Raw genomic sequence first — 18,022 nt, 5'->3', positions numbered from 1 at the left:
AATCATGGAGATTGTGGTTGTGGGTCGCGCTGAGTTGTCGGAGAATGGAGATGTCAAGAATCAAAACAGACCTAATCGGGTTCGATGGCAACGCGTGGGTCACGTGCTCCTTTGTGTTGTTATGGCACTTGACATTTTCGTTTTTATCAAACTTGAATTTCAATTGAAAAAGGAGACATTGGAAACACATTATATCACTTGTTATCTTTCACTACTTTAAGAATCCTCGTCGGAGTCCTCGTCGAAGTCCTCATCGGACTCCTCATCGGAGTCATCCTCAAACCCATGTGGATCCAGTTCACTCCTTCTAATGCGATTAACTCCATACCCATCAGCGATGTATTTAGCAACCACTTCCTCAGTAGGAACTGTCATGGGTATCCCTGCTTTCTCCAAGTATGATTCATTGATATATTTGAAACCAAAATCCCGAGGTAATGGGCGGCTCCAGTTGACTCGGAGAGGGGGATTCAAACGTTCCTGATCATCCAAGCGCTCTTGCGAGGGCCGCCAGGTCACAGTCGCAAAATAGTACTGAAGCTGACCTGGCGCCACCTCATCACGTACCCAGCGCCGTTTGCCAAGCATGGAACTTCCTGTCCATCTAGAAACCGAAGTATCAGCCTTGGCTGCGAGCATGTTGGTGCCGTCAGCTCGTTGGAATCGCCATTTGTCGGCCATTTCGCCCGCAATGTAGTTCACTTCATCTTTGCGTCGCTCGATGCTTTCAATATCGATATAAAACCTGGTGACGCTAGAGGGCAGTACGAGTCGTTTCCCCCAGGCTCCTTCGATGTGCAACTCCTCGTTTTCTTCCCACATCCAGGTGTCGGTGTATCGGACAGTGATCGTGACGGACTGGGGATAAAAATGACGCATCTGAAAGATTCCATCGAAGTCTCTGGTGCTCTCGAGCTTCCATAGCTGAGGAAACACTCGAATATGGCCGCCCCGCACTTCGCCATGTCGATCATAAATCAAATCTAGGCCTGTTTGCATTTCCTTGACCGTAATCATTCGCCCAGGAGTGCGATCCTGGACGGCCATCCAGAATGCATGCTCCGAACAGATGAAAGGCATAAACCATGCCTCCATATAAACCTTCTTGCAAGTTCGGAGCAATTCTGTGTAAGTCCGATGGCGGGTCTCATACCCTGGTCGGGTGCAGTATCCATATTGCCCAGGTAGTTGCGTGGTATCTGGGGCGCTTGTCAAAGAGTAGGCGAAGATCACATAGCGAATCTCTGGGGGGAGGATTGAGAATAGATTGCTTTGGGTCTGCTCGTTGTACTTTGTAAAACAAGCAGGAGAAAGGTTCAGCTCTGTCATTTTGAGCAAGAAATTTGTTTTAAGTGAGAATGGAAGTAAGAAGAGAAATTTTGGATATCGCTGTGCACAATATACGTCTTACTGCGCGGGTCGAACTCGGACCTTGATGCTGGCACGGTGCTGCCTGCGATATTAGCGGGGATTGACCAACCACATCATCAGGAATGTGTTTGTAGGTTATGCCTAACAGGGAAGCGAGATACATTAAGACTAAGAAACTAATCTCTATAATTCACAACGATGCACTTCAACTAACAATTTTCATTCTTTTCAAAAGCCAAATTATCATTGCAAAACTGCAAAGTCCATCGATTCCTTCATATCTCATCCATATCTCCCGCAGTCCATTTCAAAATGTCCTTCCTCTTGGTAATGTTTATCAATGAGGCATTTACTTGAAATAAGGGGTTTCCTTACTCAGAATCCTCTTTGATCTTCAACTTGTCCAGGCGTCGGAATAGAATCCACAGCAGAACGGTCGCTCCACCCAGAAGCCCCGTCAGGATGGCATACATCGTGGCCAGATACGGGTCCTTGGTGAGTGGGGTGAAGGCTAGGGCAAGACATGTCCCGATCCCAGCCATGGCGAGCCAAATTGCTTGGACTAGGGTCTTCATAGTCTTGGGTGCATTGTTATAAGCATACTCGGTCCCGGTGGTGAGGCAAAATACCTCTGCCAATGCTCCTCCAAAGTACGTTGGAACCTGGAGAAAGACTGAAATCTGGTTGGGAATAGTGTGATCATTGGCAGCAGCACACGCGAGTGGCGCATTGTAGCATGGTCCGGTCTGGTAGATAAGCTTCTGAATCACCGTGGTGTAAACCATGGAGAGGGTCAGGAAGACGAATCCGACTGTCATCCGTGAAATCGGTCCAAATGAGACTCGTCTTCTTGTTAGGTAAGGATAAAGTCCTTTTTGAATGATAGGCGCAATGATGATCCCCGATATGGCCCCAGAAATCTTCATCATGTCATTTGGAATCCCGTACGTGACCATCTGCCCAGCCTGGGAGATCAAGTTGTTGAATGTCTGATTATAGCAGAGCCAGTGAATAGGGAATAGGAGCCTATGTATCGGTTAGATTTTGCTATATAATAGAAATTGCATTGACTTACAATACTCGGCAAGTCAGAAGACTTCTCTTGATTTCTTCAATAAATGAGTCTGTCCAGGGGACTGGGCGACTGTGTTGATGAAGCTGGGCGCCTGGTTTTGCGGCATCCATTTTGAAACCACCGGTGATCCCATATTTCAAGGCAGAGCATACCTGGGGCATAATGTTGCTTGTTGGCAAATGCTGGACTGTTGTATCCAAATGTTAGTTAATGGATTTATTACCGTGATAGTAAGCACACTCACTAAAGTATTTGCGACCAAATAGTATCGGGATCAGGGCTAACCACATGGCGCAGCATGGGATCAAGTAGGCGAGCCAAAAACCAACATACCGTTCCAATAACGGCGTGGCATCGGCCACGAAGCCAACAACGTTAATGGCCCTGTTTTCCAAATTAGTCAGATAGCAAAAGGGAGATATCAGTATACTTACCAGTAAAATACATTATAGATATAGGTGATGGTCAACTCCCGGCTAGTGACAACCCTCACTCCGTTTTTCTGAGTCTTGATTCGAAATTCAGCTTCGTCATATTGGTCGGCTAAACAATATCAGCCTCTGGAGTGGTGCACCTGAGTATAAGATATCAACTCACCAATAAATGGCACTACAGTAGTTTTGAATGCGCCTGATCCAATAGCCAGCAGTATACAGGCAGTTATTACCCCGGGCAAAGCTGCGCCCTCACGAATGGCGATGGGCAGGGACGTAGCAAACAAAATAGTTGCCCCGATGGCCTCAATGCTGCTGTAGTATTAGCCATCAAACAAGTCGAAAGGGAATGATAAGATAAAGAAATAAAACTTCACAGTACATAGCAGAGTATATCATGGTTTTGTAGCGGCCCAGCCAGCTATCGGCAACAACAGCAGCAGGCACAGGCACGATATACGACCCGATTATCAGTGCATTGACGATGTTCGATGCAGTGGCCTGATGCAAGCCCAGTGCTCCTGGCACCTCACCACCGGGTACATTTTGCAGGTAATTCTCTGTAGACACAGTCAGTCAAACAATATTAGAAACAGGGAGGTAACACGCACGTAGAGGAGCGGTTGCCCCGTACCAGACAAAACGTTCCAGAATGCCCGCGAGGCATGCTATCCACAGCCGAACAGGAATTTTGTCAACGATGTGAAGAAGATTTTGCACTTCATCTTCGCTGGCCACACGACCGTCATCGTTGTCCGACGGGTTCGCTATACTGCGAATGGCACGGAGAGCCACATGGTCTTTGACATCAGAAGAAAGACTTGCATTCTGTTCTGTTTTCGGCAAAGAAAGAAAGGCACAGGCATCAGTATCATCACTCGCATTACGAGTTTCAAGAGCTATCACCAACCGTGACTGTAGGCTAGGCTCTGCGGTAATATCCGTAGAGCCGTGAACATCAGGCATAGGGCCCGACATTTTTGAATATAGATTTGTTTGGTAGCAAGGACACGTTCGACTTAGTTGACGGGAAAATCTTCACTAGGAAATGTGGATGCAGAGACAAGAGGGAGGGGGTTTTTAAGCTGGAAGAGCGAAGACGCTCTAAAATTTGGAGCCGTCGGGGACCGGCGGGCCTTCTAAAGCTCTTAACTGCATTTGGGGCTCCGAACCCCGTGATTTGGTGACAGGGATTAGATTTAGGACAAGCGAGTGCAACATGTTTATATGATGTGGGAGAAAATACTGCCATTTTACCACTAGACCATAACGAAAACCAAGTTCCTGTTTAGGGCCTAGGGCCATATCCCAGTCTGACATATGATGAAGAGATACAACCCACGCTCTCCAAATACCAGCGTGTTTCCCCTACTATCTTCAAATAGGCCCAATAACACTAAAATGCAGCTCTAGAAAATCAATTGCGCTTGAACCCTGAGTTGCGCCACAGTATACGGAGGCCTCGTTCTGTTGCTTATTAGCATTTCTTGCTCCCTCGCTTTATTAGTGAGGGGGTTTTCCTTCCAAGATTACTCTTTACTATTACCGCAGCGCGACCTCGTTGTATTAAGCAAGAAAGATAAAAATTTTGCAAGATTTCTTTTCCTACATGCTAATAACCCCTTTAGACTAGAGATGCAGCAGGTTTAGTATACTAGGGCAAGGTATATTGATAGATAGACAGGCTGCATTATAGAGTGTATACATGAATGCCAATTTCTCGTGCAAACGATTCAGCTCGAATGACCCTGCGTATACCACGAGGCAGCAGCCTTCTCCCCGTCGAAATACAACCTCTCACCCGTCATATTCGTCCGATCATAATACGCCGTAGCGCTATTCTGGCCCGAGGTGAAGGCCGCTGTCTCCTTGCCCAGTTGTGCATTCACATGATACCCCTTTCCCTTATCAGAGGGTTCGGCAAAATCGTAGTCGTCGCGGATAGTAAATGACTCTCCTGTATCGACAACGTGGCCGGAGACACCCTTGATGGCAGCTGCGTACGATTCTTGTCCCTGGAAAAGAGTGGTTAGAATGAAAATATGTGAAATTCCACACATGCGCAATCCATACATTGGGCATGGTATGATGCGTCACATAGGAGCTGTGCGAGTCGGCTCCACTTGGTCTGCCGGCCTCGATGAACTCTTCCACCTTGAGAGTATGTTCGCCATTTTTGGTCACCCAGTTAAGGGCATCCTTGCGAGGATTGCTGCTTGGAGTGACCTTTTCTCGACCCATGATAAGATTTGATAATATCTGTATGGAGATGGAGTTGATAAGAAATTTATAGTCAACAGTCAACATAATCCTTGCAAGACAAACAGTCCCATTTATATTCTGCTTCTCTCCCACAGCAGAGCCTCGTTTCCAACCCCGCATCAACACGAGCGACGAGGATAAAGCAGTGGTGTAGACGTAAGTCCACAATCAGCTCCACTATACGAGGCTGATTGAGGCAGTGCAATTCAAAGTTTGTATTATAAGTTCGCATCAGCCTTGCTCGACGTCAAACACACCTTCGATTGGAACTGCCGAGTGAACGCCCACTCACATGCCCCTTAGGGCCTCCGTTATTACCTTGATTTATTATTCTTATTTTTTGATCGGGTTTATTATCCATATCGAGGCCTAAAGCTATGACAGACTGTGACTCCGAGGCAGGGAGGAGGCTCTTTTGGTTCTTGGGTGTCTTTCAGATCCAACTTTTGATGCAAATTTATGTAGAAAAATGCAAGAATATGCCAAGATCTTCCTAGTTAGTCCTATTGATGCTTATTTATGGATGAAGTGTAGGAGCATTACTAAGATAGTTCTATGATACCGAACAGCATAGAGCTGGCTACAGAGCTTTCAAGCCAAAATACAAACTACTCGTGACGCAAGGGAGGCATAATGAACAAGAATTTGATGATATTGGTGAACTGAGAGGGTGGAGTCTAGCTACTAGGTAGATAAGCTGGCCGATTGAGCCTCATGCATTCTCTTAACACAAACCTAAAGTGTCTACAGAATACGAGTTCCTTATTCGCTTTTTAGCAGGCTGGGGAACACCGCGTCGGACTGATCCTGAACACCCCGAGCCAAAGCTTCAGTGGCTGCGTCCAGTTGTCCCGCCTTAACCGCCTTGTTCACCCATTCATCTATAGGCAGAGCATCCAATTTCTCGCCATGTTTTGTCTCCAGGTGAGCTTTCAGCTCTGCCACTGGGACCTTATGCTCTGCGCAATGATGCACGAACTTGAGACCCGTCAACGGCGCAGAGTGCAGAGCAGCTACTACGCCGCCCGCAACTTCCTCCACTGGCACCCAGTCGAAGTTTCCTCGCCACGACGTGAGAACAGGCACTGACTGGATCTTCAATGATGCATCGATGATCCGCTGCAACAAGTCGGTTTGGGGAGTTCCATCGCCAGTGATGTTGCTAGGTCGATGAATCCATACCGGGAGCTGGTGGGCTTCGGCGCATCGCTCCAGGTATACTTCGCTTGCCCATTTAGACGATGAGTATCCATTTTGGCCACCAGATGATGGGTGGTACTCTGCCAGCGAGACTGGTGCGAGAGTATCCATCTCGAATAGTCTCGCGACACCCCCTGAGGAGATATAATGGAAGGGAATGTGTCGGGGGGCTGCCATCGCCGCCAGTGCTTTTGTACTGTCCAAATTAGGCGCACGGAGAGAGATGTAGGTCCGCAGGAAGGACACGGCTGCACCGTTATGGATAATGCGGTGGACGCGTTGGGATAAATCCATGTATTGCTCAGACGACAAGCCGAGAAGAGGCGAGGAGAGGTCACCGGGATATTGGATAATTTTCGGGGATGAGACAACCGGAGATCGAAGAGTTCCATCAGGGCTGGTTCGGATCGCAATGCAATGGATTCTGACCACGTTGGGGTCATCGACTAGTTGTTTGAGGATAGCTGATCCAAGGAAACCAGTGGCACCGGTGAGAAGAACTTCCAGATTCGTGGTTACCTGTTGAGCGTTGTCTGTTTCGTCTGTGACTGGCATAGTCGAAGGCAAAACAGGCAGAGTCTCTTCATCCCAGTCAATGTGCGTAACGGAACGCAAAGGGTCCGCGGTCTCTAGTTTGCTGGCCATGGCTGCAAGCGTGCTTTGCTGGAAGAGGTCGGCTACTGGGACTGTGATGCCGAATTGACGGAAAACTAGGGATTGAAGCTTGACCAGCAAAACTGAATTGCCACCGACGCTGAAGAAGTCGCTGTCGGTAGAGATGGTAGCATCACCCAAGATGGGAAGGGCCTCGAGCCAGAGTTCCTTGAGCTGGAGTTGTGTATCGGTGAGGTGACCTGCATCATGCACAGATTGCAGCGTCGGAAGTGGCAGGGCATCCACCGCGGGTTGGTCTAATTTTCCAGCTGAGTTCACTGGAAGGCTGTCCACAACAATGATCCGGGATGGACACATGTACTGGGGGAGTGGTAGGCTGGTGCGCAACCCCTCGATGAATGAACTGGAGTCGGATGATAAGACTTCCTTGGCTGACAGAACAACGAAAGCCACCAGAACTTGATTACTGGAGTCTCCGGCCTCCAAATCTCCTCGGATGGTAGCGGCCGCATTGCTCACGCGACCGACTGACGTCCGGATAATTGTACTAGCGATGTCATCAAGTTCGATGCGGAAACCCCGGAGCTTCCTTTGGTTATCGCCCGCAATACGACCTAGGAACACGATGCGTCCATCTGGCAAGAACTTGGCCTTGTCGCCGGTGCGGTACATGCGATTCCACCCATTCTCGATCCATGCAGCTTCCGCAAAGGGATTAGGCAGGAATTTGGATGCTGTCAGGTCATCCTGATTGAGATAGCCCTGGGCCACACCGGCACCTCCCAGATAGAGCTCCCCAGCGAAGCCAACAGGCACCACTTGTTGGCAATCATCAAGGATGTATGCTGAATAATTGGGAAGAGCACGACCTATCGGTGGATGGCGAGTGTCTCGGGGTGCCGAGGGACTCAATTCGTTGGACCCATGGCAGGCGAGGACGGTGGCTTCAGACGGACCGTATGCATTTGAAACCTGCAGATTAGTGAGATGGAGCGCTCGGAACTCGTCGACCAGGTGTGAGGTCACTGGCTCTCCGGCCTTGAGTGCGAACTTCCACAGTGAGCATTGTCGCAGATCATCCGACCCGTACCGGATCAGGCTCAATGCCTGAGTGGTAGTCATGATGGTAAAGGTGATCTTCTCCTGATGCATCAAACGCGCCAATTGAGCAGGGTCTTTTCGAGTCGGAGAAGAAGCAACCACGACAGTGCCACCTCCGAAAACGCCTTGATAGATTTGTCCTAGAGAAACGTCAAATCCCCAAGACGTTTGTTGGAGCACGGTCTCTTGGCCAAGAGCATATCGTTCTCGTAATCCCGCAACACTATAAGCCAGATTGGAGTGTTTGATCACCACTCCTTTGGGGACGCCAGTAGTGCCACTCGTGTACAGGATACAGGCCACAGACGAACCCTTTGAAGCATCGGGATACTGGACAGACCGTGTCTCGCTTGCTCGTGGAGTAAACTGGGTGATTATAGCGTTGGTCTCAAATTCTCGAGCACGAGGCGCGGTGGTTTCATCACACAAGATCAGCGCCATTTGGCAGTCTTGAACCATGAGATTGAGTCGGCCGACCGGATTTTGCACATCGAGGGGCACATAGACACAGCCCGTCTTGTGAATTCCAATGATATACACGAGTATATTGCTGCTGGGCTCACAGTAAACGCCCACGCGGTCTCCAGGCTGGATGCCTGCCTCAACGAGTTGATGGGCGAGATCATCTGCAGCAGCGACCACCTGATCATACGACAAACGGGCGCCTTGATCGTCTAAGATTGCCGTGGCAGTGGGCTGAATGGATGCCCAGTGCGCAGCCCACCTAGAGAGGGTCAGAAATCGAGGAGAAGGGCTACCTGAGACTTGGCCGAGATGGAGGGCTTGCTTGGATTTCTCTGGTGGCGCTAGGTCGACGGTCTTGATGTCACGGCTGGGATCCTGGCACAAAACACTCAGAAGATGAAGGTAGGTCTCAACCACAACAGAAATTTCGTGCTCGGTGTAGAGATAGCGCTGTGACTGCACCGTTAGGTGAGTTGAACCATCCGAGAGCGTCTCAATTTCAAAGTGCAAGTCATATGCATTTCGAGCATCTTCAAAGTCAAGGGCATGGGCCTGGCATTGGCCTAGGGGGACAATTTGGGTGGATCCCATCTTGTAGTTGATGGCCACCTGGAACAGCGGCTGATGCAACGTGCTGCGAGGAACGTGCAGTTCATCCAGCAACTTGTCGACAGATACACGCGAATGAGCCAAGGCTTGGTCCGTCTTCTTTTTGGTCTGCCCCACAACGTCGGCAAAAGTTGGGGTAGTCTCGAGGCGGAATCGAATGGGCAGGAGGTTGACAAAAAACCCAATGGTCTCTAAAAACTGGGGGTCATTCTTATTGGCATCCGTCATTCCAATACATAAATCGGTAACCGAGAGTAGCCTGTGCAGAACAATCTGCAGGATGGAGAGGTGGAAATGGAATGGAGTACACCCCAGACCCCGGGCAGCTGATCGAATCCCTTCAGTCAAATCCGAAGGCAGCATCTGTGTCATGCTTCGTAGCTTGTACTCCGTCAGCGGAGCGCGAGATTTGGTCTCCGCAAAGTCTAATAGAGGTAGTGTGGGAGGAAGATCGGGGAACTCCTGCTTCCAGTACTCTAGATCACACTGGACGCGTTCTAGCTTTTCGGATCGTTGCTTGATGGCAAAGTCAATGTACTGCGGGGGCGCGGGGGGCAGTGGCCGACCAGCATATGCTATGGCTAGATCGCGAATGAGAGTTTGCGCGCTGAAGCCATCGAAGGCGATATGGTGGAAGCCAATCACTAGGAAGTGCTGCGATGGAGACGGCGAAATCATGATGGTTCTCAGAATTTCACCGTTCTCCAGGTCATAGCAGTGGTGGCGTATCTGATCAAATGAGGCCTCAACCGATGCCCCAACCTTTAATTCCACCTGGAAGTTGCTTTCTGTGAGGACTGCCTGGGTTGGGTTGTGGGATTTCGGGTCATTATAGAAGCACGTCCGGAGAGCCTCATGCCGTTGGATCACGGAACAAAAGGCATTCTGAAGAGTTTTCCGGTCCAATGGACCCGCCACTTTGTAGGAGATTGTCACATTGTAGGTAGTCGGGTCTCGGAGGTAGCCTCGGAGGAACCAGAGTCGCTCTTGGGCAAAGGACATGGGACTACTTCTCTCGATAGGGAGTTCTTCCTGGCGTGAAAAAGAATTTCCCGCATCCGAATCAGCCTCCCCCTTTTCTGATGATGCTTGGGAGAGATCTGGGCTTTGTGATAGACTAGAAGGGACACTGGAGGAATCGAATATGGAAGTGGCGGAAGACGAATTCTCCGTAATCGAGGGTGTTGGAACAGCTGACACACATGGTGATTCTTTGATGGCCGGCTTGTTTTGGACAACCTGGATTGCATTAGTGGGTGACAATATAACAATGGAGTATGCGATGAGAACGAACCTGCTGGGCTGGTGGGGCTTCAGTCTGGACGACAGGGGCTGCGTCTGTCCAGACCTTGGTTGCCGACTCGTGGCAGAGTTCAGCTACTGATGCACCTCCCAGAACCTTCAACACCGGAATGTCGACGTCGAGCTCCTTGAAGAACCAGGAACGGATCTCGACGGCAATGAGCGAGTCCACGCCCAGGTTGATCAGCGGCTGGTGCCGTTCGATGGAGTCCTTGGCTGCTTGCAACATGCGCTCCAGTTTCGTGCAAAAGGCGTCTTGGATGGCGGCATCAACATCATCCAGGTTTTGGGCCTGCTGGATGGATTGCGTCAAGGATGCCTTGGCCGTGGTAGCGGCCTCGGTCTGATGGATTTCAGTCACTGAATGATGGGAGAATCGGTGGTTCTCATGCCAAAACGGCTTCTGGGTGTCTTCGCTCAAGCTGTGCCGGCTCAGACCAGTGATGAGCTCTGGGGAGTGATCTGACTGGGGACGGCCCACTAGGATGGCCTCAGAGAACATGTCCAAGAACTCGGGCTCGGCAATGGGCATGTAGTTGTACTGACGTAAAGTCGACTCGTAGATGCCCGTTGAAGATACGTAGCCTACACCCAGGACCATGCCGATGTGGAAGACTGAGGCAGCTAGCCCGCGCTGCCGACGCTGTTCGGAAATAGTGGACATGAACATATTGGCTGCTACGTAGTTGGATTGACCTCGGTTGCCGACAATGCTGGCCAGCGACGAGAATAGGATGAAGAAATCCAACGGGCGATCATTAAAAATCTCATCCAAATTCTTGGTGCCTTCGACCTTGGGTCCCCAGACGTCATGGAAGTCTTTTACCTTGAGCTCGGCAAACGACCGATCTGCAAGGACCATGGCCGCGTTAGCAACACCGGCAATGGGAGGCATACTGCTTTCAATCAGCTCACAGGCTGCCGACAGCGAGCCTTTATTGGCCACATCACAGGCAAAAACTGAGACTTGGGCGCCATTTTGCCGCAGCTCTTCAAGCCAGGTCGAGCTGACTCGGGCTGGGTTGCGTGTGGTGAGAGCCAGGAAGCGCGCTCCTTGAGAGACCATCCATCGACAAAGAGCCTGTCCTAGACCTCCTGTACATCCGGCCAGCAGATATGTCTTGTCAGAATGGAATAGACGAGCTGGATCCAAGGATCGTGCAATTGACTGCACGACACCGGAATCAGTGAAATCGACAACACTGGAGTAAGGGATATCGGCCCGTGCGCGGCCAGCCAGATTGGCGATAGGAATAATTTCCACCACCTGAGAAGTTGCGATTTGCTGGCGTGCCCAACCGAATGCCTTTTCAAAAATACTAGAGGCAACAGGAGTGCTGCCTTGAGATCCATCGGTAAATAGATCGTTCAATGTTAGAACCTCACATCCTGCCGGCACGATCTGCTCCCATGGGACCGATGTTGTTGATGCAAAGTCCAGTACGAGCTTAGTGGATGAAGGCACACTTTTTTGCTGAGACTTCTGCGAGGCATAGGGATGAATTGAGACATTGCTCACTAGAACACCCAGCTCGCCTGCGCGTTGCTGAATGACAGCACCCAGCTTGTCGTCCGCTTGGTGTAGTACGACCGCGTTTCCAGGAGACACTCTAGACAGCAATTGCTCAGCCAATGCGCCAAACGCCGTGATCTGGAGGAGGGCCTGTCCTGATACAGCGCTCAAGACAGGGAAGACGCATGTTGGCGAAGTGATGACGGTGGAGCTGTTGGTCTCGGCAAATGCAATGACGTTGACATGAGGGTTGTCCACAAGAGAGCCGTAAGAAACAAAGGCCGTCGTATGCGGGCCTACTTGAATAGCTGAAAGGAGCGAGTACAGGACCTTCACCTTCAATTGGCTGAGGTGCATGTCCGTCACCGTGGCGATTGGCTCGGAAAGAATATAACCGTTGGCCCGAGGCAGAATCTCCACGCCGTCCTTTATCGATGAGGATGTTTTGATCACCATTTTCTGCGCGTTCAATCTATCGTTTAGGCGCTGATCTGGCAGAATTCGGGGAATGAAAGTCTGTCCGTTCTTCAGCAGCAGCTCTGGCTCTGAAGTCCACAATAGGTCACTCTCCGGCTTGATAGCCGATCCAAATGCCAACCGGACCAGAGTTTCAGCAATCACGGTTGGGGTGAATTCATCTATCTTTGATTCCATGTCTAGATGCTGAAGAGCAATATGGGGATGCTCAGCGGCAAGAGCGCGACATAATCCGATGGACATGTTTCCGTACGGGTCGCCAGATTGACATTGACGAGAAACCCACAGAAGACGTCGACATTGCGGAAGAGATAGCTGGAGTGCTTTGAGTTTGTGCTGGGAAAAGTCCCTGAGAATGCTATCATCCAAGTCCTCCAGGATTACAAGCACGGGAGCTTGTAGAGCGGCAGGATGGCCCAATAGATCCGCCAAACTGTCAATTTGGTAAATTTGAGCTTGGTGACTGAGCAGAGGAGTGAGCATGTGCTGTGCTTGGACAGCAATGTTGGAGGTGCATCCGCCAATGATGGTGGTGGAAGGCAATGACCACTGGGAATTCTGATGCAGTGGTTGCCGAAGCAGCATGACATTCTCATCCACCGCTTGAGAGACCATAACCGACGTCATATGCTTTGATGTATCGATAAAGTCGTGGGTAACATTATCGACGCCCGAGAAGCCAGTTTCTTTCAGGAGGGAGTCCCACTGGTCTCTAGTGATGGTTGGTCCCATACGACGGCCGTCATCACCTCCGAGCCACCAACCCGGTAACCCAGACATCATCAATTTCACTCGGACAATTTCACTTGTAACCTCCAGCAAGACCAGGAAACCACCTGGTTTGAGCAGCCGACGTACGTTCTGCATGGTGGCAGACAGGTTCTTGGTCGCATGGAGGACGTTGGAGGCCACGATGACGTCGAAGGTTTGGTCTCCATACGCTTGCTCGGAAAGATCTAATTCTACATTCAGGGGGCGGAATTTGATCTTGTGCGCCCAAGGCTCGAAACGAGTTGCGGCTGCTTCGAAAAATCCTGTGGAGATATCGGTGTACGTGTAGCTTTCAAAAGTCTCCCCCAGCGACTCAAGAATTCCCTTGGTAGCGCCACCAGTGCCAGCGCCAATCTCAAGGATCTTTGATCGAGGGTACCTGTGTGCAATTTGCTTGAGAACTTGGCCCATGAATCCGTTGGCTCGCTGGAAGCCGAGGCCAAATTTGTAGAAGCGATTCAGAACGTCATCACGAACCATGTGCTCTAACATGGTTGTCTCGCGGCGGACGACCTGGGGGAGGTGTGTTCCCACGGCTGTAATTAGCTGCAGGTCGACCGAGTCTGGGAATCGAGTGACCTGGTCAAGGAGCCATGATGGATCATCAGTGGCCCATTCCTTTCGGATAGTTGGGTGCGTTCCTGATTCAATCCACGGGAAGAGGTAATCAATCCACTCGAAGATGCATTGGAAATTCCACTCCATGCCCGGCACTTCACTTCGGTCAACCTCTGCATTCAACAGCCGTAGATAATAATAAGATAGTCGTTCACAAAGATTAATGAGCTGCAGGTCTTCGGGAGCATCGTTTTCGACGGCGGCTAAAGAGGAAATTCCACTTCCAATGTCCAGCTCCCATACATTTTGTGAGTAGAGCTCCTTGTAGTCGTTGGGACCGGGAGGCGTGAGGCATGAGCAGCGCAGACCTTGGATCTGCACGAGGGCTTTATTTCCTTCCCTCAAGGCATAGAGATCTAGATCGGCAGAGATCGCTTGTCCGGAGGCTTCTGCAATTGATGCGACCACTTGCACCTGGTCTGCGGCCTGCACTAAGGCCCCGTTGACAATGCGCAAGCTGGTGAGCTTTGTAGGAACGAAAGGGGCTCGCAGACTGCCATCCCCAGGCCAACAGAATGCGGCAAATATGGATTGGAATGCGGCATCTAGGATGGCTGGGTGAATGGAGCCAGCCAGCGGAGGTGATGGGATCTGATGTAGGGTCGCACTAGACACACCCGATCGGCGGCAGATGGAGTTGAGACTGCGGAATGCCCCTGTATAGTTTAGTCCAATCTCAGTTAGGGCTCCATAAAATCGATCGACGTCGACGTCGACAAAAGCTCCCTCCAAAGCCGCCCTAGGAGGGAGAATTTCGGAATTGACATCGCCAAACACCATTCGGACATGACCGCGAGCATTAAGTCTCCATGATCCCTTGCCCTCGCCCATTCGTGAATAACAGGCCCACTCGGCGGTGATCATGTCGGATTGAGAACCTGCATCCCTCGGGCTCAAGGAAAAGAGAACGTCAACACCTGGAGCATCCTCGGATAGGGAGATAGCGTTGGCAATATCTACATCGTATAGCTCCAGAAGCTGGATGCCGCGGTCCTTTGCCACGTCGTTGCACGACTCTATGGCCATTACCAGATAAGCCGCCGCTGGGTAGATTACCTGGCCCTCGACTTTATGTCCATTCAGCCAGGGCAACTCTCCGAGGCGCAGAGTCTGCATCCAGCGGAGGTTCTGGTCGATGTCTTCGGTGGAACGGGATCCGAGTAAAGGATGCCGTGGCTGAGCCCGCCGGCGATAGTTGGCAGATTTGTTGGATTCCCTCCAGTACGACTGCCGGTGATCCCATGAGTAGGCGGGTAGGCCTGGGATCCATTGAGGAGCGATGGAAAAGGCGGCAGCAAACCGTTCAAAGTCCACGGAGGACGAGCCTAGTCTCGTCCATAGGAAGCCAAGAGTGTCACTCAAGGCGCTAACATCATGGCGATCCCGCGACAGAGTGCCACTGTAAGCGATAGAACCAGTAGTCGCCTGTTTAAACGTCTGATTGAAGGGCGACTTGAGGGCGGGATGGGGACCCAGCTCAAGGGCGATATCACAGGGCAGTTCTCCTGTCACGGCCACCTCCACAGCGATGGAGAACAAGACAGGGTTGACCATATTATCGTTCCAGTACTCACCTGTCAGTGACTCGACGTGTTCCTCGCCCTGCATGCGGTACCCATGTACACTCGATACCCAGGTACAATCGTCGCGCGCTGGCTGAGGGCGGATTCCGCAGGCAGCCAGAGACGTGGAGTAGGGGATTGAGCATTGCTCCATGTGCGGCGAGTGATACGCTGTGTCGACGAGCAATTTCCGAGCAAATTTGCCCTGGTCATCCAGAAGAGCTTTCGCTTCATAAACAGCGTCCTCATTTCCAGAGAGCGTGACGCTTCCGGGAGCGTTCGAGGCTGCCACATCCAGACGACCAGGGAAGTACTGTTCACAAAAGTCGCATGCATCTTCATAGCTCATACCGGCTGCCATCATTGCCCCTTTCTCGCCATCGGCGCCTCTAGCCAGTTTCGCGTGCACTCCGCGATAATAGGCGATACGGATAGCATCCTCTGCTGTAATCATTCCTGCGGCATAGGCAGCACCAATCTCCCCAGACGAATGACCAATTACAACATTAAATGTGACGCCAGCTATTTTAAGCAGATCGACAAGAATGATTTGGACTGCAGTGCATAATGGTTGAGCGACACTAGCTTCGGCCAGTCGTGACGAGGCGTGATCGGCCTGAATTTGATCGGCCAGCGTCCAGGAGGGAGGATCGGGTAATTTTTCCAACGAACCCTGTAGCCGTTGCACAATATCCTGTGCTACCGAAGAGGTTCGCAGTAGTTCTCGCCCCATTGTGGGCCACTGCGCACCCTGTCCAGTGAAGATTCCGAGAATTCGTGGACGATCCACCTTCTGGTCGATTCGCACACCCATGGAGTCCTCTTTTGTGAGGGAGCCTTGGATGCTTTGAAGAAGTGATGCGCGGTCATGCCCAGAGAAAGCCACTCGAACGGCATGCTGGGAGCGTTTTGACTGCAGAGTCAACGAGATATCTACCGGCGATGCCCTGTCGGGTGATTCGAGGAGATGGTAATAGCTTTCAATCTGGGAACGGAGGGAGATCTCCGAGTTGGCAGAGAACACCAAGGGAATGGGGATGACTTTTTCACAGGTCTGAGAGAGCCCGAGATGCTTGTTTTCAAAACTCTCGATAATAGCGTGGGCATTAGTGCCACCGAAACCTGAAATTTTGCTGGTCAGTCAATTATTACGTGGCAAGGAGGAAAGCCCTCAAGGGCACCCACCAAAAGAATTGACGCTTGCCCGCCGGGGAGATCCGTCGGCTACTGTGGGCCACGGCAAGGCGACAGTGGGCACTTGCAATCGGTTCACCCATGGAAGTACGTCTGGATTGAGGGTCTCAAAGAGCATGTTAGGAGGGATCACACCACGTCGCACCGCCTCGGATGCCTTGACTAGGCCTGCTAGTCCTGCACAGCCTTCCAGATGGCCAATGCCTGTTTTCACCGAGCCCACAAACATGGGCTGGGTGGATGCCACCTGGCCCTGCGATGGTGGAAAGAATGCCTCGCAGATGGCTCGGGCCTCAATGGGGTCTCCAGCTGGCGTGCCAGTACCGTGTGCTTCAAAGTATTGACAAGGTTCCTTTTCTAAGTCAATACCGGCACGTGCATAGGTTTGACGGATCAAGGCCGTCTGTGACACAGAGCTGGGTAAGGTAATTCCGTTGGTCCCTAGAGGAGCACGAGTTAATGGATAATGGCCCGGATCAGGGGCCAAACAAGGTTGACTTACGGCCATCGGAATTCACGCCTGTCTCTCGGACAATGCAATGAATAAAGTCGCCGTCGGCAATGGCTCGAGACAGAGTCTTCAGGATAACGGCGCTGAATCCTTCTCCCCGAGCGTAGCCATCAGCTGCGGCATCCCACATGCGGCTGCGCCCAGTGGGAGAAAGCATATGCAGTTTTGACTCAGAGATCATCATCTCAGGGCCCAAAATCAGGTTGGCACCTGCCGCACACGCGACCTGTGATACACCCTGTCGGAGTGATTGCACAGCCTCGTGCAGGGCCACCAGACTAGATGAGCAAGCCGTGTCGATAGTCATCGATGGACCCTTCCAGTCGTAAAAGTACGAGATGCGGTTTGATAGGATACTTCTGGCAGTTCCTGTCGCCATATATTTTGGCATATCTTCCGGATCGCGGAGCAGCATTTCATGGTAGTCTCCGGTCATGCTGCCTACATAGACCGAAGTGTCAGAGCCTTGCATGCGCTCCATGGCACAGCCTGCCGACTCGAGGGCCTCATACACAACTTCGAGGAGAATGCGTTGTTGTGGATCCATGGCCTCGGCCTCGAGCGCGTTTGTCTTGAAGAACGAGGCGTCGAATTGACGAATGTCTTCGTCCAGTGTGTATGCATGTTGCACATTCATACATCCCTGCCGTTCTCCGTCGGCATCAAAGAACCCCTTTGCATTCAAGCGGTCAGATGGAATGGGCTTCAAGATATCACGCCTCTGTTCGAGGAGTTCCCATAGTTTTGCCGGAGTGTTGGCGCCGCCAGGGAAGCGGCAGCCGATGCCCACAATGGCCACGGGCTCTGGTGTGTTGATCATTTTAGGAGGAATCAATTGGTGTAGTAAAGAGAGAAAAGAGACAGAGTGATAATGAGGATATATGACTTCTATTCAAACAGGATATTGTTGAACCTGTGACACCAAAGTTGATGTTGAAGAAG

General features: G+C 51.1%; 4 protein-coding genes across 4 annotated transcripts; all 4 read right to left on the bottom strand.

Moving 5' to 3' along the window:
• Positions 1–216: 216 nt before the first annotated feature.
• Positions 217–1,329, bottom strand: N7479_001522 (uncharacterized protein; the record flags this gene model as incomplete). The annotated part of the gene is made up of 1 exon (XM_057249219.1): positions 217–1,329. One exon carries the CDS (start codon positions 1,327–1,329, stop codon positions 217–219), a length of 1,113 nt encoding a protein of 370 aa, XP_057113651.1.
• A 413-nt stretch (positions 1,330–1,742) lies between these two features.
• On the bottom strand, positions 1,743–3,858 carry N7479_001521 (Proton-dependent oligopeptide transporter family; the record flags this gene model as incomplete). Its single annotated transcript, XM_057249218.1, has 7 exons — positions 1,743–2,397; positions 2,447–2,633; positions 2,691–2,830; positions 2,881–2,989; positions 3,044–3,192; positions 3,263–3,440; positions 3,492–3,858. The coding sequence occupies 7 exons, from the start codon at positions 3,856–3,858 to the stop codon at positions 1,743–1,745; spliced, it is 1,785 nt and encodes a 594-aa protein (XP_057113650.1).
• A 755-nt stretch (positions 3,859–4,613) lies between these two features.
• N7479_001520 (uncharacterized protein) lies at positions 4,614–5,121 on the bottom strand (the record flags this gene model as incomplete). Its single annotated transcript, XM_057249217.1, has 2 exons — positions 4,614–4,895; positions 4,954–5,121. The coding sequence occupies 2 exons, from the start codon at positions 5,119–5,121 to the stop codon at positions 4,614–4,616; spliced, it is 450 nt and encodes a 149-aa protein (XP_057113649.1).
• A 783-nt stretch (positions 5,122–5,904) lies between these two features.
• nrps14 (PKS-NRPS hybrid synthetase psoA) lies at positions 5,905–17,900 on the bottom strand (the record flags this gene model as incomplete). Its single annotated transcript, XM_057249216.1, has 4 exons — positions 5,905–10,371; positions 10,427–16,497; positions 16,561–17,010; positions 17,072–17,900. The coding sequence occupies 4 exons, from the start codon at positions 17,898–17,900 to the stop codon at positions 5,905–5,907; spliced, it is 11,817 nt and encodes a 3,938-aa protein (XP_057113648.1).
• Between the last annotated feature and the right edge of the window lie 122 nt (positions 17,901–18,022).

This window comes from Penicillium vulpinum (assembly GCF_028829585.1).
Source record: "Penicillium vulpinum strain IBT 29486 chromosome Unknown utg000001l_segment0_segment0, whole genome shotgun sequence".
NCBI lineage: Eukaryota > Fungi > Ascomycota > Eurotiomycetes > Eurotiales > Aspergillaceae > Penicillium > Penicillium vulpinum.
This window is presented reverse-complemented; position numbering and strand designations above follow the sequence as displayed.